Here is a 26,407-nt window from a genome sequence, read left to right as displayed (position 1 = left end):
ATTGAATGAACATACACGATGAATTTGTTCATTCTGTGGTTGGTGGACATTATGTTGTTACCAGATTTGGACTTTTACCATCGATGAACATTCTCTTGTGCACATAAGTAAGAGTTTCTCTGAGGTGTTTTGTTAGAAGTAGTATTTCTGGTTTATAGGAAATGCTTTACTAGATAATACCAAATCATTTATTCAAAGTGATTGTACCATTTTATACTCCTTCCTGCAGATCATATGAAGAATTCCAATTACTTCATATTGTTACCAACATTTGATATTGTCAAACTTTTTAAATACTGACAGTTTGAAAGGTATGCAATGGTATTTCATTGTGGCTTTAATTTTTGCATTTCCCTGATGTTATTGGAGTTGATTGTCTTCTCATATGTGTATTGGCCATTTGAATTTCCTTATTGTCAAGTACCAGATGTAGTCTCTTGCCCATTTGCTATTGGATTATCTGCTGCTCTTCTTCCTCTTCCTCTATCTTGTTTGTCACCAAAGGGAAAACTTTTTAATATGTCACTATTAAATATAACGTCTGCTATGGGAATTGTATAGATACCATTACAAGGAAGTTTCCTTCAATTCTTCAGCTTGTTAAGAATTCTTTTTTTAAAGATTTATTTATTTATTTAATCCTGCCCCCCCCCCCCCCCCCGTCTGTTCTCTGTGTCTATTTGCTGCGTCTTGTTTCTTAGTCTGCTTCTGTTGTCATCAGTGGCACGGTAAGTGTGGGCGGCGCCATTCCTGGGCAGGCTGCACTTTCTTTCGCGCTGGGCGGCTTTCCTCACGGGCGCACTCCTTGCGTGTGGGGCTCCCCTACACGGGGTCACCCCTGCGTGACACAGCACTCCTTGCGCACATCAGCATTGCACATGGGCCAGCTCCACACGGGTCTAGGAGGCTGGGGGTTTGAACCGCGGACCTCCCGTGTGGTAGACGGATGCCCTAACCACGGGGCCAAGTCCATTTCCCAAGAGTTCTTGTCATACATGAAGGTGAAGTCCATTACTTCTTTTGTATCTATTGAATATGATGTGCTATTTCTCTTTTAAATATTGATGTGATAGATAACATTTTTTCGTAATGTTAAACCAACCTTGCATCATTGAAATAAATCCAACTTGGTCAGGATATAATACTTATATATTTTTAAAATTGATTTGCTAATTATTTTGTTTAGGAATTTTTTTTTCATCTGTGTTCATGAATAACATTGTCCTGTAATCTTCCTTTCTTGCATTGTCCTTGAAAAGTTTTGATTTATGAGCATATTAACTTCATAAAACAAGTTTAGAGGGGCTCCCTCTTTTTCTGTGGAAAAATTCATGTCCAATTGGAATTGTTCCTTTAACTATATGATTGAACTTGCAGGTGAAGTCTTGTAAGCCTGAGGTAGAAAAATTGTTTGGTAGTTGATTCATTTTTTCATTGACTAAGGGATGGTTAATGTTTTTTAATTCTTCTTGAGTCTTTTTGGTAAGTTTTTTTAAAAATAGGAATGTTTTCAATTTGATTAAATATTCAAATTTATTAATGTAATGTCTCACTTATTTCCATTTTTTTCTGCAAAATGTGTACATTATTATTCTGAGATGAGAAGTCAGTTTTGCAATGCTTAACATTTGGAGAAATAAATTCTAAGTAAGGGAAGGACATATTCTAATTTAATAAGACTATTTCTTCTGGCTAAAAAAGGAGTAAGTGGAAGGGGAAAGGTGTTTATCATGGTGAATAGCAAGACTTACATATAAAACCACTTTTATTTTACATCAAATTAGAGAGGGATGACAAAAAATATTTACCTTTTTTGATAGTTAAATTCTGTATTCTGCAAAAGAATTTTTAACAAAAAGTGTCCTTTCATTATGCTGAATGATTATAGAGGTCTTCTAAATAGAGTAGAGGTAAAGGATTTATATATTGTGTTAAGAAGTCAGGAAATTCTTAAATCATAAATAATGACTTTTGATTGGATATTGAATTTAAAGTAGATGTATTTCTATCGGTGCATACATGTGGTGGTCATTTTATGCTTTTTAAAATCAACATTATTGAAATATAATTTACATAAAGGGAAAATGCACACATTTACAGTGTATTAACTCATGAACCTCAACAAATGTATACACAGTGTAAATACCACCTAAATTCAGGTTTAAAACATCTCCATCACTCAAAAATGCTCACTCATGTCAGTTTCACCACCACCACCAACTAGCAAATTTGCTTTGTATCAGCCTACATTAGTTTTGCTTGTTCTAGAATGTCATATAATAGGAATCATATAATATGCACTTTTTAAAGTCTGGTTGCTTTTGCTCACCATGACATTTTTGAAATGTCTCCATATTATTACATGCATCTGTGGGGTTTTTTTATTGCCAAGTAGTATTCTATTGTATGTACCACAGCAGTTTATGCATCCATTCACCAGTTTTAGACATTGTTTCCAGTTTTGAACTATTATAAATAAAGTTGCTGTAAACATTTGTAAGCAGGTGTTTGTGTGAATTTATGTTATCATTTCTCTTGGATAAATACCTAGAAGTGGAATTGCTGGGATTACATTTATCTGTAGATCAGTTTAAGGAGAGTTGGCCTCTTAACAATATTAAGTCTTCTGGTCCATGAACATAACGTTGTCCATTTATTTAGGTATTTTTACTATCTCTCAGCAGTGTTTTGTAATTTTCAGTGTGCAACTTTTATATATATATTTTGTTTGTTCCTAAGCAGTTTGTACTTTTGATGCTGTTATAAATGGTATTTTTAAAACTCTATTTGTTAATTATTCATTACTAGAAATAAATTGATTTTGGTGTATTATCTTATATCTTCCAACCCTGCTGAAGTCATTTATTAGTTCTAATAGCTTTTTGAAGATTTGTTAGGATTTTCTACCTAGGCAATCATGTCATTTGCAAATAAAGACCATTTCACTTTTTCTTTTCTTTTTCTTGACTTATTGCACTGGATAGGAATTTTAATATAGTATTGAATAGAAGTAGTAAGAACAAGCATCCTCCCCAAGTTCCCAGTCTGAAAGAGATAGAGATCAGCCTTTTACCATTAGGTATGAGGTGAACTGGAAGTTATTCCTCATTATGTTGAGGAAGTACCCTTCTGTTCTTAGTTTACTAAAAGTTTCTATCATGAGTGGATATTTAATTTTGTCAGATATGTTCTCTGCAATTGTATAGTTTTTCTCTTTTATTTTCTTAATATGGTGAATCACATTGATTTTTGTTGGTGTTAAATGTTAAACCAACATAAATATCTGAATAACTCCCACTTGGATATGGTGCATTTTTTATTTTTACACAACTGATACTTTAAGGGTTTTGCATCTGTTTATAAAGGTACTTAGTCTCTAGCTTTCTTTTTTTATGCTGTCTTTCTCTGGTTTTGTTTCATAAATTGAGTTTGGAAGTGTTCATCTTATTTCTTTTCATTTGTTCTGTCATATATGGGAATTTAAGTCTTTCATAGAATGCATTTCATCTGAGTTCTCAGTTTTATTGGCATGCATGTTTTTTTAATTTCCAAATATGTGAGGGATTTTTCCAGGTGTCTTTTTGTTATGTTTTCTCTTTGTTTCTGTTTGGCTTGAGAACATACTTGGTATTTTTTTTCAGTCCTTTAAGTTTATTGATTTGTTTTATGGTCTTGTTCATGGTCTGTCTCAGTGAATACTTTTATACATTTGCAAAGCTGGCATATTTTGTCATTTAAGTAGAATGTTCTGTAAATATTAATAAGCTCAATTTAGTTTTAATAGTGTTATTCAAGTCTTATATGTATCTTTGTTTTTCTGTCTTTTCTTAGAATTATTCCAAAAAGAGTGTTGAAATCTTCAAAGATAAATGTGGAGTTTTCTGTTTTTCCATTCAATTCTATCAAGTTTTGCTTTGTATATTTTGAAGCTCTGTTATTAGATGTACATAAATATATTCATTTTGGATTTTTTAATATATTAATCTTTATTTAATTACGAAGTGTCACTGTTTATCCCTGACCATATTCCTTGTCCTTAAATCGACTTCTTCTGTTTTTTTTTTTTTTTTTTCATTTTAAAAGTGAATATTTAAGTCAATGTTGTAATAAGAATTAAACATTATTGAAAAACAGAAGCAAGTTAGTGGCTAAAAAAATTGTATGTTACTCTTCAGTTTCCCTGAGGGGATTTTGATTGCCAGTTCTCTACAGTGAAATGATGCTAGGAAAATGACTTTAGAAGACAGAAACTCTCCTTGAATGCAAGTCTAAAAGGCCCAAAAGGGTTTACAGGTTTTAAAGACCCAAATCAGAAACACTTCATATAGGGGAAATCTTATTTGAATCCTAAAAGGTTGATATAATAAGCCTTATACATTTAAAAAAAAAAAAAAAGGCCAACAATTAACAACTCAGCAGTTTCAAGAGGCTAGCATTCTAGATCTTCTTCTGTTGTTAGTGTAGCTATCCCAGCTTTCTTATGATTAATATTTGCATTAGTGTTTTAGTTTCTTAACTGCTAAAACAAATACCATGCAGTAGATTCAGTTAACAACTGGAATTTATTGACTCAGTTTCAAAGGTTAGAAGTCTCACTTCTTCCCTGAGCCAGTATCTTCTGACTGGCAGGCAGTCTTGGCTTTCAGTCACATGGCAATGCACATGGCCTTGTGTTCTCATTTCCCTTGTGCGTTCTGTTGACTTCCAGCTTCTGGCTGCTCCCTGTGGCTTTTCTCCTTGTGGCCTTCTCTGTAAGATGGGAGTAAGACCCATCCTGATTCAGTTGGGCCACACCTTAACGGAAGGAATCTCATCCAAAGGGCCTATTTACAATGGATTCATACCAACAAGAATAGATTATAATTAAGATTATTTTGGAGTATGTAACTAAGCCACATAACACACATATGTCTTTTTTCCCTCCTTTTGCTTTTTGTCGGTATTTTCATAGTTAAAGTGTATTTCTAATAGTATATGTTTGGGTCTTGTTCTTTTTTCATTAGGTTTATAATCTCTTCTTTTAAATTATAGTATTTAGACCATTTACATATCAATGTGATTAGGTTTAAGTCTGACATCTTGCTAATTTGTTTTTCCTTCCTATCTGCTTTATGTTCCCATATTGCTCATTTCTTCTCTTTTTTTTTTGTTATTGAGTATTTTTATACTAGCTTATTAGCTGTGCCTCTTTATTTTTTAGTGGTTTCTCAAAGGTTTATAATATTCATGTTTAACATCATAATCTATCTTCAAACTATATTCTACCACTTTATGTATAATGTAAGCACCTTAGAACATATACCTCTGTTTTTCCCTTTTATCATTTGTGTTTTTAATGGAATATATTTTACTTATTTGTGTTATAGTCGTCATAAGGTAGTGTTATTTTTGCTTTAAATAGGCAAATGTTTTAAAACAAAAAAGCAGACATCTTTTATATTTAACCACATATTCACCATTTCCAGCATTCTTTATTCTTTTATGTAGATCTTAGTTTACATGTGGCTTACAGTTTTCTTTCTGTATCTTAAAAATATTGCCCCATTGCTTTTTGGCTTGCACTGTTTCTGATGATTAGGTAATGATTTTGTTCCTCTTTATGTAATGTGTCTTTATTCTTCTAGCTGTTTTTTAAGATTTAATAATTTTAATTATGATGTATCTTGTACGTGTGTTATTTTCTGCTTGGGAATTAAGCTTCTTGGATTTGCGGGCCTATAGTTTTCAAATTTGGAAAAATTTTAGCCTTCTGAAGTATTTTTTCTCCCTCTTCTGTTTGAGATTCCAGTAATATGTAAATTAGAACATGTCGTTAAGGTCACTAAAATTCTAATCTTTTTGGTTTTTTCAGCCTCCTCCCCTGCCACCCTGCCTGCTTCAGGTTGGATTTTTTTTCTGTGCTATCAGATTTACTGATGTTTTCTTCTTCAATGTCACTCATCTAACATTATGCTCATCCAATGAATTTTTCAGTTTAGATAGTATACTTTTCAGATGAAGAAGTTTCATTTAGTTTTTGTTTCTTCCACTTCTTTTCTCAAGAAGTTCATTATTTCCTTTAAATCCTTAAACATAATTTTAGCACCTGCTTTAAAATTCCTCATTTGCTACTTCCATTATCTTTGTTATTTCTGGGTCTGTTTCTATCCACTGATTTTTTTTTTTTTTCTGGTTATTAGGTCACATTTTTGCCTGTTAGATGCTGTGCATTGTGAATGTTTCATTGCTGTATGTCTGGATTTTGCTGAATTCTTTTAAGAGTGTTGAAGTTTGCTTTGGCAGAAAGCTACATTTTGCAGATTAGCTTGATTCTTTTGACACTTGTATTTAAGCTTATATTCCTCTATGCTGTTTGGATTCTACTTCCCTCCTATGTAGTCTGGAAATTTCTTCTAAGCAGAAACGCAGGACTCATGTGTTTCCCTTGTTGTCTCAGAAATCACAGTCCTGTACTTTCTGTTGTCCATTGGCATTTTATATATTTGGTTCAGTTTTCTAGTTGTTTATAGTGGAAGACAAGTCCAGTACATTTGTTGCCAGAATTATAATGTTTGTTTATTTTATGTATATTTATATCTATAGTAAAATTAATTCTCATTTAAATCAGGTATGCCTGTCTCTAGGAATTAATCTTCTAATTGCCAATAATTGGAAGAATTATTGATAATTATTATTTCTCAAATTGCTCTAGGCTTTAATGTATTAGGTATTATGGCTCTTTTATATGCAAACTAATAATAAAGAGAAAACTATCCCAGCATTGCTACAGTTCTGGTTTAGTATAAGTTAGTATAGTTGCACTGGCATATTAAACATGTTGCTTTATGTTTGGGTGTATGTTTCCAGTTTTCTGTTTTTATAAAAGATTTGTTGCTAATTTTCCCATTTTTTTTGTTTCTTAATCTCTTCATATTAAAAAGAAAGCAATGGATAAGTTATTTGGTTAGCCTTGAGGAGAGTTTTGCAGCCAAACTACTAGTTTCCAAGAAAGAGGGGGGGAAATGAGAATTACTTACTAGCATTTAAATTTTATTTAGCAAGTAAACCAACCCTTTAAGCCAGAACTTATTTACATTAAGGATCTGGCAGACTACAACTACAGGTGAGAATTACCAGTAATTCAAAGTACAAACATGCATCATTCAAAACATGCAATAATAACCTTGAGCATATCACTTTCAGACCTCTATGCTAGATGTAAAATATATTTTCTGTTGCATGCAAAAAATTATTGTATCTTAAGCTATTATCTGGCTGGCTGAGAGACGATCTTAAATTACTTTTTTGAGTGCATAGTCTTTGGAAGGAGGGGAACATATTAAGAAGCTAATTCATTGTTTTTCTTTCATTGTTATTTTGAATAATTTTGAGAATTCATATGAGAATTCTTAGGATATCCTGTTAATTGTATGTCATTCCCAAAAGAAATTAGAACTGGGAAATCTCTCCATGTGTTGGCTTATTTATAAATCAGGTATTTGATTCCACAGGAAAATGTGTTAAGAATTAACCCTCTGTTAACATCTAATATGACACCATCTACTATTCCCATAGTAGTCCTTAGTTTACAAAAAGACAGTGTTTATTCATGTTGGATAGTTATCAGATGTCCTCCTCCTTTGGTTTAGTGTGGTAATCCTACAAACTGCAAACCCTTCTTGAGTATCTAGCTAAATTATTTTATTTATAATAAACCTAATCCTTCAGTATTAGCACATTGCAAAAATGCTACATTTTAAATATTCCCAGTTCTGGCTCAGGACCAGACTTTCTTTAAAGTATCATACTGTCTGATATTATAGCACACTTTCCAAACTTACCTTCCACTGGGAATCAGAATGTTGAACTACAGAATTATTATTCTCTGTATCTGGCAGAAACACACACCCCCCACCCCTGCCAGGTGAGTGAGTGAATCTTCATCTCCTTCTTCACAGTCCTTTATATTAAAAAGTGACTAGAACCAGTAACAGAAGGAGATGGAGACTTTGGGGTTATACTTTTTCATCATTCTGACATAGCATAGGGAGCAAACAATTCTTGGTAGTCACAGCAACTAGTGATGGTAGAACCTGGCAGTAGCTTTCTTGGAGACTAGAGTCCTTCCTCTCCTCAAACTGCAGTTAGGCTGTTTGCAGCTTCATTTCTGGATGGTCTTCACAGGGTATTCATTTCTGCATTCTTTGATGGCAGTTGTAATACACACATCTTTTCCAAAGAGCTTGTTTGAAGTTCTTGCTAGTAAGAAATCCACAGTGCACTATTACTTTTTTCTAAGACAGGCATAGGAGTTCTGTCTCTTGACTGGCTCAGGGTGGTTTATCATACTCCCTAAGGATTTTCATCACCCACTCCAAGTACTTTCAGAATGCAGATAACTAAAAGGTTAGACAAATCCCAAATTTTTATCTTCCTATTTCCCACATCCAACCATCCACACAAAATCGAAGCATTTATTCTCTGCATGTTAAATCCCAGAAATAGCCCGTCATATCCCAAAGTGGATTTTTACACTAATTCTAATAATGAATACTGTTATCCAAGTTACTGTTTTCAAGAACCCATATACTAATATAAGTGAAAACTTCATCCAAGAAAAGACCACCAATTCCCATGCCTCCCCCATGTTTTTATTCCTTCTTGATACAGCTGTGATCCTTGCTGTTAACTCTAAGGAGTATTTTGGTCACACAAAAAATTTGGGATAATGGAAGAAATTTTTTATTTCCCTTTATATCAGTAATAACAAAGAGCATTTTTCAAAAGTAACTACTAGGAATCAGAAAGAAAATAGTAATGTTTGCATTCATAAAGCACACACACAGATTCTCTGTATCACAGTAAGTAAACTTACACTCACCTTGGCTGGAGTAACTTTCACAGCACACAGGGCAGGAATTTTTTCTCCTTATCACTTTGTCATGAAACCTAAATGATATTCAGGCTGATCCTATCCTTCATTTGTCTGCTTTATCTGTTTCTCATACCTCTCATTTGGACTGTCTTTCTGTCAGCCTTGTGGTCTCAACAGCCAGAAATCGTATCATTGATGTGGAGAAAGTGGCCATGGTAGCTGCTGAGGGTAGGCAGAGAGAAAAAGAGATATGATGTGGGGGCATTTTCAGGACTTGGAGTTGTCCTGGGTGGTACTGCAGGGACAGATGCTGGACCCTGTATGCCCTACCATGGCCCACTGGGTGGACTGGGGGAGAGTGTAAACTACAATGTAAACCATTATCCATGTGGTGCAGCAGTGCTCCAAAATGTATTCACCAAATGCAGTGAATGTGCCACGATGATGAAAGAGGTTGTTGATGTGGGAAGAGTGGGGTGAGGGGGGGTGGGGGGTTTATGGGAACCTCATATTTTTTTTTTAATGTAACATGAAAAAAAAATAAAGGAAAAAAAAAGCCAATCTGAATCTTTTTACCTCCTATCAGCTGCCTACCCTGGAGAGCAAAAGACTTCTGTATACTTCCAAGCTCCAGAGCCCTATACAACAGGAGGCTGTTTCAAGTCTTCCTATTTTCTCTTACTCTCTCTGGTGAACTAAGTCTTATCCATTCCTTTTCCTATCCTTCTCTTCAAAGAAAGGGTTTTTTTCTGAAGACTTTGAATATAAAAAAAAAAAATATTTTAAACTCACATTCTCTTTCAAATATTCACGGTTATTAAAAATACATATGATGAATGACAGAATAGAGAAAGATAGCCTTCCCTCTCCCTAATGAATATTCCTGTTTTCTTGTTTTCATAATACCAAATGGCTACCCATATAGATATGTGCCAAAGATGTTGGCAGCATTTATTTCAATTACTGGTGTTTTATGGGAGAAAATGAATGAAGGGAGGTTTTCAGGTGGAAAACCTCACTCTGTTTTTCACAAGTTATTCTTGTTCGTGTTTTATCTCAGACTTTATTTCTCTCGGCTTTCTTTCTATTTGCTATTTCCCTTCCCCCCTCCCCCTTTACGTTTGAAAGCTTCCTATTCTGCTTCCAACTTTATATTTTTTTATTAAAACGTAAACTTCAAAATATGGTGTTTTGCTTTTGAAGCTCATAGTTAAAACCGAGTTAAAGTTTGTTCTCCAATTTAGCTTCTATTGGTGTCTTAGGTTGGAGTGAAGAAAAAGGGATGAAGAGGAAATTATTCTCTTGCATTGTTCTACAGGAAATCCTTCTCTATACTTTAAAAGCTCTTGTTCTTTTCTAGGAATCCAATGTGCTGATTGCTGCTAACAGTCAGGGTACAATTAAGGTAAGCTATTTCATACCTCTCCATTTTAAACTCAGATCCATTTTTTTCAGACTAGAGCAGGACATGGAAATATACAGTTGTGCTAAGCCTTAGAGATAATTCCAAATCATGAGTCTGTCTCCTTGGAAATGGTTTGAATGGAGGTGAAAAGAATAGGTAGCTTGCAACTATGGAGAAGATAATAATACCTGGTATAAGATTATATGGCTGCTGAATGGATTGATAGCACTGTTTACCTTTTATTATACCAGTACAACTACCCACAGGGCATTCACTGGACAAGATTCAAGATATAGTAGTAGACTTCCATAGATTTAAGCATCTTTACTCATATTTTACTCTTTCTTGCCTGTTTCTCTTCCTTCTCTTTCTTAACATAGGTTTTTTCCCCTCAAATGTAAAAAATTTTTAGAACAATTATTGTGATAAAGTGAAGATTGATCATGTGATCATGCCATTACTCTAATCTGAAAACTTGAATGTCCCTTGGCGCAGCGTTAGTCATAAATGCATCGTTTTCCACATGCTTTTCTTTGTAGTCAGGAGTGCAAGGAAGTGAAAATTTTATGTAATTATACCATCGAAGATTTAGCACTTTGACACAATACATTGAATAAAGAAATCCTGAGCTCTAAGTAGAGAACTTTTTAAACAAAACATCATTTTGGAATAGGTTATAGTATATGGATTTGATTAGTACTTAACTTTAATTCTCAGGTTACCTGGTTTTTCTACATATTCTCTGTTCATATGAAAATATCAGAAAATATTTTTTTATGTTATGTATTACTTGCCCTGCCACTTGGCATTAATTTTGCCATGTGTTTCTTCGACTTATCCCTTACTTGTTCCTAAGAGGAAAATGACCCAGCAACCAATGGAGCCCATCCAAGCTTAATACATTGCGCTATGAAAATGAAATGAACAGACACAAAGCAAAAGAAATTCCCTGTTAGCTGGTCAGATTAATTTATATGGTAGTCTCCTTTTCTGTGCTGCTTTTTTTTGTTTGGAAAGCCTTTGTAAAGAACAAAGGACAGCTTAAATATGAACGTCAGGCTTTTGAACTGATCAACTTTTGTTGCATTCTGGAAGCCTCAAGCAAGAAGTTTAGAAGATCTTGGAATCTCTGTTTTAAGAGACTCTCTATAGTCTTAGTCCTTCTTTGTCTTATTCTCATGGCAAGGTATATATTGAAAAAGCTACACTATTCTTCAACACATTTTACCTTTGCAGCTATTGGGATTGCTAGTGTATCTGCAGGAGCACAGAACTATATATGTTCAGCAGACATGGCCTCTTATGTTAAGTAGCCTGTTCACCAAGTGTAAAGACCAAAATCATTATGGAAGCATGGGGATAAATCAGGCCTTAGCAGAACAGTAAGGGAAAATTTGCACATTTAATTCTTTAGCACGTAGATTACACCCTCCATCTACTGTAATCATTGTGACAGCTTCTCATAATTGTCTTCATATGTTCTCTGTGTCCTTTCTCAGTCATGTCTATTCTTTTTATAAATTAACAAAACATTATGACACCAGATGATTGACTAGAAAATTGAGTAAAAGGCAAGATTTTAAGCCTCACATACCTTGAGCACTATAAAATAGTGTTTTTCAATGGGAATAAATAGATTAAAATCCTAAACTTTCTAAAGAATGTGCAAAAATTAACTAACATATATTTAAAAAATGCTATATCCATGCTAATAATAAGAATCAGCCAGTTCATGTATCCAGATGTTTTATGTTGTTTACGTAGTTAACTGTGGAGAAAACTGATCTGAAGGAGTTCATGCAGCTGTTAATTGAAAGTAAGAAAGGATTTTTGTCCAATCCCTTCAAATTTTTGAATATTTTACCAGTTGGGAAATGTTTGTTTGATTTGGTTCTCATTGGTAAATATAATGAAGGCCCATTAAATTCTTCCTGTACTTTAAAACTATTCTATTAAACTGATCCTTTTTTTTTCCCCCTCCCCAATTAGGTGCTAGAGCTGGTATGAAGAGTTTGGTTTATGCAAGTCAAATTGTACTTGATCCTACTGATGTACATCTGAGCTGGCAATGAGAGAAGAAACAGAAACTGTCATGTGATATCTCTCCCCAGAGTCATCATAGGTTTTGGTTTTGCTTTGAGTACTTTTTCTTTTCCTTTTTTTTTTTTTTTTTTTTTTTTCCCCTTCATTCTTTATGACTTTTGGGGCATTGGGAATACCCAATGAACTCTCTGCCATCAATGTAACTCCATGGACTTTGCTGCTGTTGGTGGTGTGGTTATCTAATTTTTGTGATAGGGAAACATTCTTTTAAATAAAAATAAATAACAAAAAATAAAAGTTTATTGAGCCACAGCTGAGCTGGGAAAGTTTTTGCCAAATGTGGTAAAAGATATTCTTTTCAAGACATAGTACTGCACAAACTGTGGAATAACATATCAGTGAATAATTTGTAAGGTCCCTTTTTCCCAAATCCTTTGGAATGATGCAGCATGTCAACATAAGATGTAAACTATATAGATTCCTTCCAATGAATTTAATGTTTACATTAGGTGTAAGGTTAATAAATTTACCTTATGAATTTCTTTCTTCATTCTCTGAACAGATTTCTATCATGAGGGAAGTGTCTACTCCCCAGCCTCTCGGATCTCACCAAGGACATAAAATTCTGACCTGTTGAGACCATATTCAAACATAAGGAGAATTTTTGTTTCCAAAAACAGCCCAGCTTTTGCATTTGAAATGTCATATATACATAATTTCCAAGCTACATAGTCTCTTTGATTATCTGTTTAATTTTATAAGTCCTTTTCAAGTTGTAAAAGGAAAGAAGTTAGTAGTCAAAAGAGAGCAGTAGGTCAGCCAAGTAAAGTGAAGAACTACTTTAAAAGTCTGAACACTTTTTCACTAAAGATATAAATAGAATTTTTTACTCTACGAATATTTTATAAAAATAGACATTTGGAGAAGCTTGGAAGAATATGAACGATGAGAGTAATCAGACTACCCCAATGTCCTCCACTAAAAATGATTGAAACTTACTACAAGTCCACGTTTCGGTATCTGAAACCCTTGAGGCCAAATGTATTTTAGAATCAAGGATTTCTGAATTTTAGAGAAGTAATACAGTATGCATACTATATGTTATATAACATCCCCCAACCATATAGAACAACTTTGTAATCAAATAATTATATTTATGCAGCAAAATGTATGAATGCTCAATTATATGGGAATAATAAAAGTTAAAAATAGCCATGCATCAATTAAAGTCAGGTTTAACCACTAAATTAGTTTGCTCAAATTTAGAGGAAATTTCAGTTTTTGGAGCTTCTGGTGAATTACATTTCACAAATTAGAATTAAGAACATGATGAATGTTGGGATTCAATTCTAAGAAAAGACACATATCCGAAAGTTACACCTGTCACCAACCAGAATAATTTAATTGGGCCATTATTTCTAAGATTAAATAAGTTTTGCAAAGATGTCAGAAAGAATATTCAAATGGAAATTATTCATTTAATAAGAACAATAATAGGCAGATACGTCCAGAAAATCATCAAAACATCCATGAAGAGGGTTATTTCAATTAAATCAAGGCAGATTATTATAGTTTTTTTATTTAGTCTGAATAATAAAAAGATTGAGCTCCTAGACTTCAGAAAGTTTATAGAACTGAGTTACAACCTCAGAAAAATGACTCACATAACTGGACCATTAGCAAGCCAGGAAGAGACAGTATGGGATGAATTTGAAGTAGTAGAGGAGCCAGTAGGGTGGAGCCTTCTAGGGTATGGTTGAGAATTTAAGTTATGTCATTAAAGTAGTTAAGGAAAAAAATTAAATGGAATGACATCTGAATTTTGGTGAATGGACAGATGGGGCAAGAGTGCAATTAGGAAGGTTATCTAACAAAAGTTAATGATGGCCTGGACTAGGATGGTAGTGTGAGCCAACCTAAGTGCCTGTTTCAGATAATAGAATTTTTACCACAATCAAGTCATTGTCTTATAAGTTGTGACGACACAGACTGTAACTCGGCAAATTTATTTCTTCCTTGGTTATACAGTTCTCAACCAGCAATAAGTCTTTTGGGATTCTAATGGCCAAAATGTTGGTGAGCTATTTCGGGACAACACTTCTTTAAGCTACATAAACCTAGAAGCCGTCCAGGTTTGGTTCTATATATAAGGATAAGTGGGCATTGCCTTTAATGTAATTATGCAAATATATACATTTGGGATTGATAGGAAAAGTCTCCTTACTTAAAAATGAGATATTTGGAAGTGTTACCTCAGATAGTGAACCTAATATGTTTCCTGCTAATATTAACACTTGTAGTAATAGCACCTTGTAGTTCTCTCAGAGCAATTAGCTATCAGTTCACATGTGGCTGTTGGTTAATGTATTAAGCACTTCTGAGCTCTTGAACTGAAGATTTACTGAGTCCCTCCTTTGTGTGAGACACTTAGTGCTTTATACTAGGATATAAAATAAATAGGATATGATCCCCGATCCCCACCCCCAAGAAGCTTATTGTCTAGTGTGAGAGACAGATAAGTATACAGCATGGTAAGTAACGCTTACCATGTAGATGTAAGCTTTAGATGCACATAGATAACCCAGACTACTGGGAGATTGAGGGCTGATCATGGTGGTAGTTGTCACGGAATTTTTTCCTGAAGGAGGTAACATTTGAGCTGAATCATGAGAAGCAAGTAAGAATTGTTATATGAGTCAAATTATTATATGAATCAAAGAGATAAAGTCCAAGGGAAGGAAATAAAAAGGCAGGAATACTTCCCAGTGGCCAAAGCTGGAACAAGTTGAGCAATAAAATAAAGTAATATTGGTTTATAATCCAAAGTGTCAAATATCCATGAGTCCATAATGATATGAATAAATGATTGACTAAATTAATATATGTTGGATAAGAGACAAATCTCTCATGCAGAATTCCACATAATTTATGTAGGTACTCCATGCTCAAGGAGGTGGAACAAAACTGCATTTTTTTAATTGTGAAAACATGTACAACGCAAAATTTCCTATATGAACCACTGTTGTGTGCAATTCAGTGATATTCACAATATTACAACGCCGTTTATTACCAAAACTTTTTCATCACCCCAAAGAGGAACTCTGTACTCATTAAGCAATAACTCTGTTCCTTCCCATACCCCCAAAGCCCCTGTAACCTGTAGTCTACTTTCTTTCTCTGAATTGGCTTATTCTAGGTGAAATCATACAATATTTGTCTTCTAGTGTCTTTGGTTTATTTGACTCAACATAATGTCTTAAAGGGTCATCCATATTGTAGCATTTATCAGAGCTTCATTCCTTTTTACAACTGAATAATACACTATGTGTGTGTGTATAGGGCACATTTTGTTTATCCATTCTTCTGTTAATGGACATTTGGATTGATTTCACCTTTTGGCTATTGTGAATAATGCTGCTATGAACATTCGTTTGCAAATAATCTGTTCAAGTCCCTGTTTTCAGTTCTTTTGGGCATGTACCTGAAAGTGGGATTGCTTGTTCATATGGTGATTCTACAGTCAACTCTCTGAGTAACTGCCAGACTGTTTTCCACAGTGGCTGCACTGTTTTACATTCCTACAAGCAATGCATGAGGGTTTCCGTTTTACCATATCCTCACCAACACTTAATTTTCCATTTTGTTGGGTTTTTTTTTTTGATAATTGCCATCCTAGTGGGTGTGAAGTAGTGTCTCACTTGTTTGAGTTTGCATTTCCCTAATGGCTAATAGTATTAAACATCTTTTAATGTGCCTAGTAGCCATTTGTATATCTTTAGAGAAGTGTCTATTCAAGTCCTTTGCCCATTTTTAAATTGGGTGGTTTTTCTTTTGTTGCTACCTACCATCTTAAGTATGGACTTGCATATAGTGACTCTCTTCTGAAGAATGTGACATGGAAAGGGGAGGGAAAAAAGAGTAACTTTGCAGTGGAGAAACCTGACAAACACTATCTTAGCCAAGTGATCAAGTTCAACATCAACAGTGATAAGTGATGTTTATAATATGTACCCTTGATATGATGTGATGAGCATGGCACTTTTACTCTGGTCTTCCTCCCAAAATTCATTACCCTAGTTGAATCAGACAAATCCTATTGAGGAACATTCTACAAAATACCTGACCACTGCTCCTCAAAACTGTCAAGTCATCAAAAAAAAAGGGAAGTCTGAGAAATTATCATAGCCACGAGGAGCCTAAGGAGACATGGTAACTAAATGTAATATGGGATCCTGAAACAGAAAAGAAAGTTGCCTAAAGTATGGACTTTAGTTAATGTCTGTTCATTAATTGTTACAAATATATAAATGTCACACTAATGTAAGATGTTCATAGGGGAAACTGAGTGTGGGGTATATGGGAGCTCTGTACTATCTAATTTTTATGTAAATCTAATACTATTCTAAGAAAAAGTTTCTTAGAAATAAAAAAAATTTTAAAGGTGTGAGGATAGATAAGAATATACAAAACAAAGTGCAAGGCATAGTAATATGTGTTGAAGCTGGAGAAGTACGCAGGAGTAAATCTCAATGATTTGTTCCAGCTGTCTTTTAAGAATAACTAGAGGAAAAGCATATGGAGTTGAGAAATTTAAGTTCAGTCTCAACTTTGTCACTAAGAAGGTGTGTAGGTTTGTAAAAAATATCAACCTCTGTACTTCATATTTATCTCTAAATTCTATTTACTGAGAATGATACTCTAATTTCTGTTAATAAAGAAGAACTAAAAAAAGTCTATAGTCTTTTTTTGTGATTTAGTCACTCAAATATCTAAGTGCCTGCAATTTCTTTCTTGTTACCCAGGATCATTAGAGCTTCTCAGTATCAGGAAGTCTTACTGAATCAAAAAATCTTTCCATTTGTATATGGTTTAAATTTGTTCTCACTATTCTGTGAATTATTTGTCCTAATCAGTTTTAGAAGCAAGCTGCTTAGTGCTCAGGTTGGTAGAGGGTAAAGGTTCCCATGAATTCTTAGAAGGTTAAATAATTATTGTATAAAATACTTGAAGTCTTTCTCAAGATGATTTTATGGATTTCCCTATATGCCCTAATTGTTTTTCCCTACTCTCAATGCCTTATCTGTGTAATCTGTGACCAGGGGTTTAGAAGCCTTTTAGAAGAACCAAAAAAATAAATCTTCAGGATTTTCAAGAGAAAGAACCATGGCAAACAATCAATTGCTTGTATACTCAGAATGTAAAGATTCACCTTTTTATACAGCTAAAAGAATGCTTTCTCCCAGAAATTTTTTTTTTTCAAGTGAGCTTCAGTGGAGAAGCAACCTAATAATATCTCAGATCATTCCCTTGGTTGGTATCCTTAGCTACTGCTCTGTAATGGATATGAATGGGCTGATGCTCAAAACAGATGAGTTCACAAAACCATTTGCATGTGGTGGATTCATTCTACAGAAGTTTTCCTACTATGTGATAAGCACTGTTCTAGTCCAGGGCTTGGCAGACATTTTCTGTTAAGGGTCACGTAGTAAATATTTTAGGCTTTGTGGGCTGTAAGTTCTGTGTCACAACTACTCAACTCTGTATTTTTTAAGCAGCCCTAGATAATTTATAAACAAATAAGCATGACTGTGTTCCAATATACCTTTATTTATGGACACCGAAATTTGAGTTTCATTTAATTTTCATGTATCACTATATTCTTTTTCTTATTTTTCAACCATTTAAGATGCAAAAATCATCTTAATTCATGAGTCATGCAAAAAGAGTCAATGAGCCAGATTTTGGCCTGTTGTCTGTGGTTCAGTCTTCTAGGTACTGACGGTACAGCAGTGGCAGGAAAGAAAAAAAGATGAAACATCCAGTCTGTACTCAGCTTTTATTCTGGTGGATAAAGTTATTTCTACAAAATGGCCTTTTCTTTCCATAATGATGTAGCTCTAACAAAGAGGATCCTGGAAGGCCATTTTGGAGGGAGCACCACACAACTAAAATTTTGATTTTGTTGAAATGGATAGCAGTTTCCAAGGAGCACACACAAGCAGTGTTGATGTACTCTTGTGGAGAACCAGGAAACAGTTTTTCTCTTAAAACTCAGTAAATAGTTAGGCATTTTATTGTTTGAGTAGAATATGAAGATTTCTTCAGCTCTGTCTATGGTCCTGAACAGAGGGATCCTAGAGGTTTGGAGTTGAGATTATTTCACTGAAAATTTTACGCTTATGGTAGCCTGGTAAGTGTAGGGAAGCAGAGGATACTCTGCAAAGCTAGGTTTCTTTTCTGAGTTTTGTTTGTTTTTTCCACCAGTTTTTGATTCTTTCATCCTGAGCTACTGAAATTTCCTTTCTGAATATAAAAGAAGCTTCTTAGGCTCATAGCACTTATTTGGAGATTTGGAATCCAGCTGATACTTTCTTGGAATGACTGAGCCCTTATAAATATTCATACATATTTTATAGCTAATGTTTGAACTCTGGCTGATTTTGAGGAGTTAAAATTTGAAATAACAAAATTACTCTTCCCCTAAATTTACAAATTAGCCACTTTTAAAAGGCCAGCTAATAAGCACTTTTTTAAAAAGATGAATTTATTTTTTTCCCCACCCTGCTGTTTTTGCTGTCTGTGTCCATTCACTATGTGATCTTCTGTATCTATTTCTCTTTTTTTGTCTCCTCATCTTTCTAGGATTCAGAGGGATTCGATCCTGGGGACCTCTGATGTGGAGAGAGGTTCCCTGTCAATTGCAACACCTCAGTTCCTGGTCTCTGCTGTGCTTCACTTTGACTCTCTCCATCTCTCTTTTGTTGCATCATCATCTTGCTGCATGACTCACTTGCGCAGACACGCACATGGTCACTGGCTCACCATGCAGGCACGCTTTCTCTTCTTTTTCACCAGGAGGTCCTGGGGATCTAATGTGGGTCCTCCCTTATAGTAGGCGGAGTCTTATCACTTGAGCCACATCCACTTCCCATAAGCACTGTTTTTTCCTCAAGATTTTTCAGGTCTGAAAACCAAATTCAGGCCCCTGTTTATACCAAAAATAAGTCCTTATTCATACTTCCCAAATTCTGCTTGACTAATCCCCAGAGGGAAAATTCGCCTGCGTTCCATGATTCCCTTGGGAAAAGCAGCCCTCTATTCTTAGAACTAGGGTGTGGTATTCCTGTGCTATTGAATTGCAAAACTTTGCAGTACAGTTTCAGTAATATATCTTCTCTGAAAGCCCTTTGGCACTCTTGGAAATTAAAAAGTATGCATATGCATATTAAAAATTTAGTCACTGCTCTTCATTCTAATGAAGAATAAAGAAACATGAACTACAAAGATAGAAGCCAAAAAAAGGTGGAAGGTTAAAAGGTCAGCTGTTTCAGAAGTTTCAAAGCCATAGACCAGCTTATTTCCGTGTACTCGGACATTGTGTCTGCATTCTTTATATGTACTGATTTGTCAAGGGCTACCATCATAGCTGCTGTGAGAAAGCTTAGGAAAATTTCCAAAGTGAAATTTCTGAGACGTCCCATTTCCTACCACATGTCCAGTGTATTCTCTGCTTAGACATTAGATCTTAGGTCACTAAGGATTGGAATCCTCCGTCTCCTCTACTAGGGTCTTTTCAGTCTTATTCCTGCAGCACAGACAAAAGTGGAAAAGGAAGGGATAATTGTGAAATCCAGGCAAGGATAATATTCACATCCATAGAGCCACTAATTGAGGCCTAAGATGTTTTCCCACTGTTTTACTCCCCAAGAGATGTTCTTCCAGCAGCTCTAGTTGTCTGACTGCAATTTAACAAATCTTGATGACAGAAGAGGAATGTCTCTCCTGGCCTTTTTCCCCACCTCTGTTTGGTGTGTGAAGGCAGACAGTTTTGTGACTCCAAGATTTCATTTCACTGTGCATCTTTCTCCATTATCTGAGAACATCCAGGGAGCCTTGACAGTTTTACCTCTCCTCTAGAGTTGAGGGATGGGGAAGAAGGACCAGGAATTTGAACGGAAATCCAGCCCTCAAGCTGTCTCAGTACAATTTCAGTAAGTAATCCCCTTCTTTTTTCTCTCGGTCAAAAGGACAGTCCCAAACTCTCTCCAAAAAGCCAATGAATTAAAAATGTCCCTCTCAATGCAGGAATTCCTCATTAAGCACCATGATGAACAGGCAGTCTTTTAGTCTCAAATGTTTCTAGCCATTGAGAGTCCACTGCTTCCTGAGACATTGCTGGTTAGAAGGTTCTAATTGTTAGGCAGCTTTTCCATAGATTGATCTGATATCCATGGAATGCCCCTCCCTCACCCTCACTTGTCCTAGTTCTGCTCTCCACTAGGCATTGTGCTAGGCCCTTGAAGATATAAAATAATATATAGCATGATCCCTTCATGGAGCTTTAGGCAGATAAGATCTACACATGTGAAACATAATTTATATTTAACAGTAATGTAGAGAAAGCACTTTGCATTGAAAACAAGGAAAACAGTTTCAGAGAAATAAAATTAATTGCAGCTTATATTACAGTGAAAATGTTTTTTAAAGGGTAAGATTTCCTAGAGTATTAAATAAATTGCATAAAGGATACAGGATTTGAGTGGTGTGTGATTTACCACCACTGACCAAGGAGGCATTAAATGGCCCAGGTTAGCATAGGGAAAGAGGGAAGATGAGTGACAGCTGATGCCCAGCAGAGAACATGACTGTGAGACCTGGTCGGGAAACCCCCCTGAGGGAAGGCCGTTACTAAGAACAAAGCCGGAAAGACCTTGCTTTGGAATCAAGAGGAAGCCCAAGATACTTCCAAACAGACCTCCACAGTGGTCCTGGATAACTCCAAACAAAAGGCCTTATCATTGGTCCCCTGAAAGGTAATAGGTGGGGGTTGTAAGGCAACCAGTCAGAACGGCAAACAGCTGGGGCCCCTCCCCAGCATTAGGAAAGGGAAGGAGTGAAGAACAACTTTAATAAGGCACCCTGACCCCAGGTGCTCCTCTTTGCCTGGAGGTAGCCCGCATCCACATCTTGGGTATGTACTTTCTCTTTTTTCTTGTTTTTCAATAAACTTTTACTGGCCTAACTAAACTGGCATGTTCTTAAACTCCTTTATGCGACATAGCCAAGAACCTAGAGTGATCAAGCGTCTTCTGTCTTCATATGTGTGCACATCTTGACTGTGTCTGCTAAGATGCTAAAGAATTTTTGAAGACTGATGATTCATCAGGGCATAATTTACAGTAGGAAGGACCTCACCCAAGCAAAAACAAAAACAAAAACTTTACACCTTTCAGGATGTTAAAACCTGACATGAGGGAGCGGATGTGACTCAAATCAGTTGAGCACCTACTTCCCACAGAAGAGGTCCCGGATTCAGACCCCAGTGTCTCCTAAAAACAAAAAAAAAAAAACAATAAGCAAAATAAAGAAAGATCAGGGGAGCCGATGTGGCTCAGTGGTTAAGTGCTGGCTTCCCACATACAAGGTCTGGGGTTCAATCCCCAGCCCCAATACCTCAAAAAAACCTGACATGAATGACATCTCCATCCTTGGAGGTCATCAGAGGAGACCAGACAACTATTTTAGGCACTCAGCTGCCTGAATGCAAGGGCCTATATGAAATAATCCTTTAAGATTCCTTTCAGATCTGAGAATCTGATCCTAATTCTTGATTCAGAGGGAGAGGACAGCAGGTGAAATATTTATCTCCCTACCCAAAAGCACCAGCAAATATGCCATCTATTACATATGTTTTGTGGTATCACTGTATTATTATATACTCCTGTGGAAGTGATATGAATTCTGCTCCAAACAGCCCTATGGCATTTGGCCAAAGGTGATTAAAATCTGCTGTGCCTTAATAGCTACCCCAACCCCTTTCTACCTCCTACCCCACCCAGGCAACAGAGAGCTTTAAAGCACTGTCACTGTCATAGCACAGCTTTGAAAAAAGTGCTGAAATTGTTTTCTTTTTCTAATTGTGTATTCAGATTTTGTTAAGGTTCCTGGGAAGAGGGTTGGCCAGCTCCTCTGCCAGTTCAGCCTTGGATGTGAGGCATTTTATCTTTCCTATGCCGGAAAGTTCCCCTAAAGTTCCTGGAGTCCAAAAGTCTTGATTGATGAGAGACTTCCTATGCCTCCCCAAGAGCTACTGCAGCCCCAATTTTCTTTGCCCTTAATAAAATTGGGTTTTGGCAGAATTGTTGATAGTTCCTCTTGAAATAAACCTGTGTGTGTCCCCCTTCCATCCCTCCTTTAGGAACTTTCTTCAAAGGATCAGTCTAAATCCTTTCAAAGGAAAGGGATATGACCCTTTAGTCTTTCCCTGGTGGATCTTTGCCGCATCCCTCCCAGTTTGTTCAAAGATGCTTGATGTCTCAAATTGGTTTTCAAAATCCTACATAAAAAATGGACAAGTCTTAACCTTTCTAGCCTGAATTCCAGTACTGTCCCTCCCCTTACATTTGAGCACCTAGCACCAGCACTGGCACATAGTAGAAACCCAAAATTTTGCTTCATGAATAAACAGATTCCAACCTCTATTTTTACCACTCCAGAGCATCCGCGAATCTCCCATGGCTAAGCCTGCTCACAAGCCAAGCACTCTGCCAGGAATGTGCTTTCATCATGGAAACCTAACGTGATCTCATATCATACTCCTCCCTGCCACTCACTGCCGCCTCTACCTTCACCATGGAAATCAGTCAAATCAGGGTTTGCCTCATACTTCCACAGCACTCTAATGCATGCTGTGATAACTGTGTCACCACTGGTTTGCCTGGATCGATTATGTATGTCCATGTATCCCCACCACACTGGGAGCATCGCAAGGGCTCCATCTGCAGCTGATTAATCTTTAAATCTCTGTGTGCCTGTACTTAGCAGGCAATAGGTAAATGTTTGCAGAATCGAAGTACTGTTCCCTTCAATTTAGGTAAGAGAAACATATCGAGCCCTGAACACTGCCAGACCTCACCATCTCCACTCCCCCCTCCCCCCACCCCCACCCCCACCCCCCCACGCCTCTTTCCTCTAACCCTGCGGCAACCTGTGCAGGAGCTTCCCTTTTAGAGGGGAGAACAGGAGAGATTATGACTGTCACAGCACCGAGGTGCATAAATATTTACAGGATGGGTTTATTTATAGGTCAGAGAGCAGTAACAGTTCTTTTTCAGTCCCCTCACCTTAGCCACTCCGTTCAAGGAAATGAAGGCTAACTCACGAGAGAACTTGGAGGTTCTCCACAAGCTCTCCTACGCAGTGCTAACCGTTCTGGGCGCCCGAGTCTTGGGCATCTGGGACTGCTTATGAGGCTGCAAACGTTTCTGTGTAGCCTGGGGTTTACCTGTAGGAGGAGAGGGATGCATGTTACCTCACCTAGCCTGTTAGTTCAGGCCCTATCCATGACTACATTTTAAATCCACTCCATTTGGTAAGAAATGGACTGTTCTACCCACAATTCCGCAGATGTAACTCCTTACAAAAGGTAGGGCTTTACAGCTTTAAAAACAAGCAACTGCTTTGCAGAGGCCTTAAAAACCATTTGATCTGATTCAGGCAAGTAAATATTACTTATGGAGTTTCTTTTTTTCCTCCTTTTCAGGCATTCTGAAATCCAGAAGGGCTGACAGGAAGTGGGCCGTAAAGGACAGACAGTTCCAGGGAAACTTCTCCTGCCCCATGCTCCATGCTCTACACTTAGACAGATAACTAGGCCTTGTATCTGTATAATAATTAATATGTATTGAACTTTCTTCTGTACCAAGTACAGTGCTGAATGCTTTACATGCATTATTTTCTTTTCATAGTTTCTCAAAAACTATACCAAAATAAAATCCCATTTCTTGATATATACCCGGAAGAATTAAAAGCAGGACTTGAACATTCTTTTACATCAAAGCTTATAGCAGCATTTTTCATAATAGCCAAAAAAGTGAAAACAACCCATCAACAGGTGAATGGATAAACAAAATGTGCTAAATGCATACAATGGTACATTATTTAGCTGTAAAAGGAATGAAGTTATGATACATGCTACAACATAGATGAACTTTGAAGACTTCATGTTGAGTGAAATAAGGAAGGTACAAAAACAATATTGTGTAGTCTCACTTATATGAAAAACCTAGAATAAGTAAATTCAGAGAGAGAAAGTAGATTACAGGTTACCAGGGGTCAAGGGGGTGATTGGAATGGAGAGTTATTGCTTGATAGTGTTGCAGAAGAGGTCTGGGTCTAGCCAAGAAACCCAAGCGACACTCGGAGAGATGGAGGAATGAAGTTTTATTACGCATGCAGACCCAGAGGACAGTTCAATCTCCAAATTCTGGGCCCCCTGCTGCGTTTTTCAGAGGCTTATACAGGGAGGCTGGCAGGAAGCAGGCAGGAGTAGAGAAGCGAATTTGCTGGTTACCTTGCAATAAATGGACACAGGCTGAGGCAACGTCTGCTAACCTGGACTGCCTGCTGACTCACACAAGCTCTTACAGATGCACACCCTGAAGCTCACAGCACACACACACACCCAAAGGCTGCATTATCTGGAGGCAGCCTGTACTAGCATAACATGGTGGGGATAAAAGGAGGGACAGGGGATTCCCTCAACAATAGGTGCAGAGCTTCTGTTGGCGGCGATGAAAAAGTTTGGGTAATAGATAATGTTGATAAAATATAGCACAAAATGGTACATGTAACATCACTGAATTGTACACATTAAAATGGTTAAAATGGGAAATTTGAGTTGTATGTATGTTAAAACAATAAAAAGTAAAAATAAAAGCCCCACTGACCTGCAATGGACTATTATGTGGGCAAGACAGAACTTCCATTGTTTCTGCAAACAAAACAAAACAAACAAAACAACAAACCAAACAGTGGGTGTACAGTGTGGAATACTAATGAGGTTATGTATAACATTCCATATAGTATGGTTATAAAAGCTTTGTGAAGTAGATCCTGATATCTGTATCTTAAGGAAACTAAGTCAGTATGATCCAAGGGTCCTAATTCTTAGTAACCTGCACTACTGACCTTTCCCATTATTTCCTTTGGCTTTTGATCCTCATACAACCCTGGAAGGTAGTTAATCTCAGTCAAACAAATGTAGAAACTGAAGCTCAGAGAGGTTAAAATATCTTAATTCAAGTTCAGAAATGAGAATGTGGTGAAATCAGGTCTCAGATGCTGAAAGAGGACCAGATGAGGCAGGACAGCACAGGGCCACATGTGGTCAAGAGTCATCTTTTATTTGATAATGTTTTAAAATATATTGAATTTGAATGTCTTCAGATGGGCCAATTCACAACAGATACTCCATTCTCTATTGGATGACACCAGCTCCACCTCATTTATATTTCTAACCTACCTAATCCCCCAAAGGATATTTTGGCTGTCTTCTCACCATTAATCACTACTTTACCTCTGGGAGCATCTCTGAAGTTGTTAAGCAGCTACCAGGGGTGACTTATCAGAGCTCTTTCTCTGTGAACTGTGAACATCGTGCAGCCACTGTGCCTAGATCAGGCTGGACACTTGACTGATGGCATTCACCCACCTTGAAGGTCTCAGCAGCTTGGGGGTATGACTCAGCAGCTGCCTCCTGGACATCAGCCTCTGTGGACCGAAGCCTTCCAGCCCACTCCATGAAAGTGAAGGTCAAATCCCTAATAAGAATGGGCCCAAGAATACAAAGCCAACTGAACAAACAGTGCATGAAAAAGTAAACCTAGTCCCAGAAGGAAGTACTGGCTAAAATTTGATGGTGGTTAATATTGCAGGCCTATCACAATGGGTGCTTTATTGGTAGATATAATTCCTAGGCCACCATGACTTGATCAATGTGTCTCCAAGAAGTCCCCCCTAAACATGACTGAAGGGAAGTCAGCATCCTCCAAGCCACCCCTCCCCACACCAAGGTCTAGTTACATGAGCTCAAGCCTATTGGGCTTGGCAAGTCCCTTGCCTGCCTAAGTACTTTGAGGCCTGTTTGAATTCCTCACTCCACCAAATATCGTGCGACCCTCCTGGCTCTATTTTTGAAAGCCCACATTCAAAAGTTCTCAGCCCTCCATTAAGGACAAAATCAGGGATTTTTATTCACTTTATGAATAGACACTTTTTTTAAACCAAGAGTTTCATTTAGATGGTTTCTCTAAATTGTAAGCTTC

At 36.6% G+C, this 26,407-nt stretch overlaps 1 protein-coding gene across 3 annotated transcripts in view; it reads left to right on the top strand.

Moving 5' to 3' along the window:
• Positions 1-12,840, top strand: part of COP1 (COP1 E3 ubiquitin ligase) — a 262,696-nt gene extending 249,856 nt beyond the window's left edge. For all 3 annotated transcript variants that reach the window (XM_004476672.4, XM_004476671.4, XM_023584129.3), the window contains exons 19-20: positions 10,215-10,259; positions 12,249-12,840. In XM_004476672.4, the coding sequence (XP_004476729.2) occupies positions 10,215-10,259; positions 12,249-12,266 (63 nt within the window). In that variant the 3' untranslated portion in view covers positions 12,267-12,840. The remainder of the gene's footprint in view (positions 1-10,214; positions 10,260-12,248) is intronic.
• Positions 12,841-26,407: the final 13,567 nt, after the last annotated feature.

Source organism: Dasypus novemcinctus, chromosome 13 (assembly GCF_030445035.2).
Source record: "Dasypus novemcinctus isolate mDasNov1 chromosome 13, mDasNov1.1.hap2, whole genome shotgun sequence".
Lineage (NCBI taxonomy): Eukaryota > Metazoa > Chordata > Mammalia > Cingulata > Dasypodidae > Dasypus > Dasypus novemcinctus.
The sequence above is the reverse complement of the archived record's forward strand: the minus strand, read 5'-3'. Positions and strand labels throughout refer to the sequence as shown.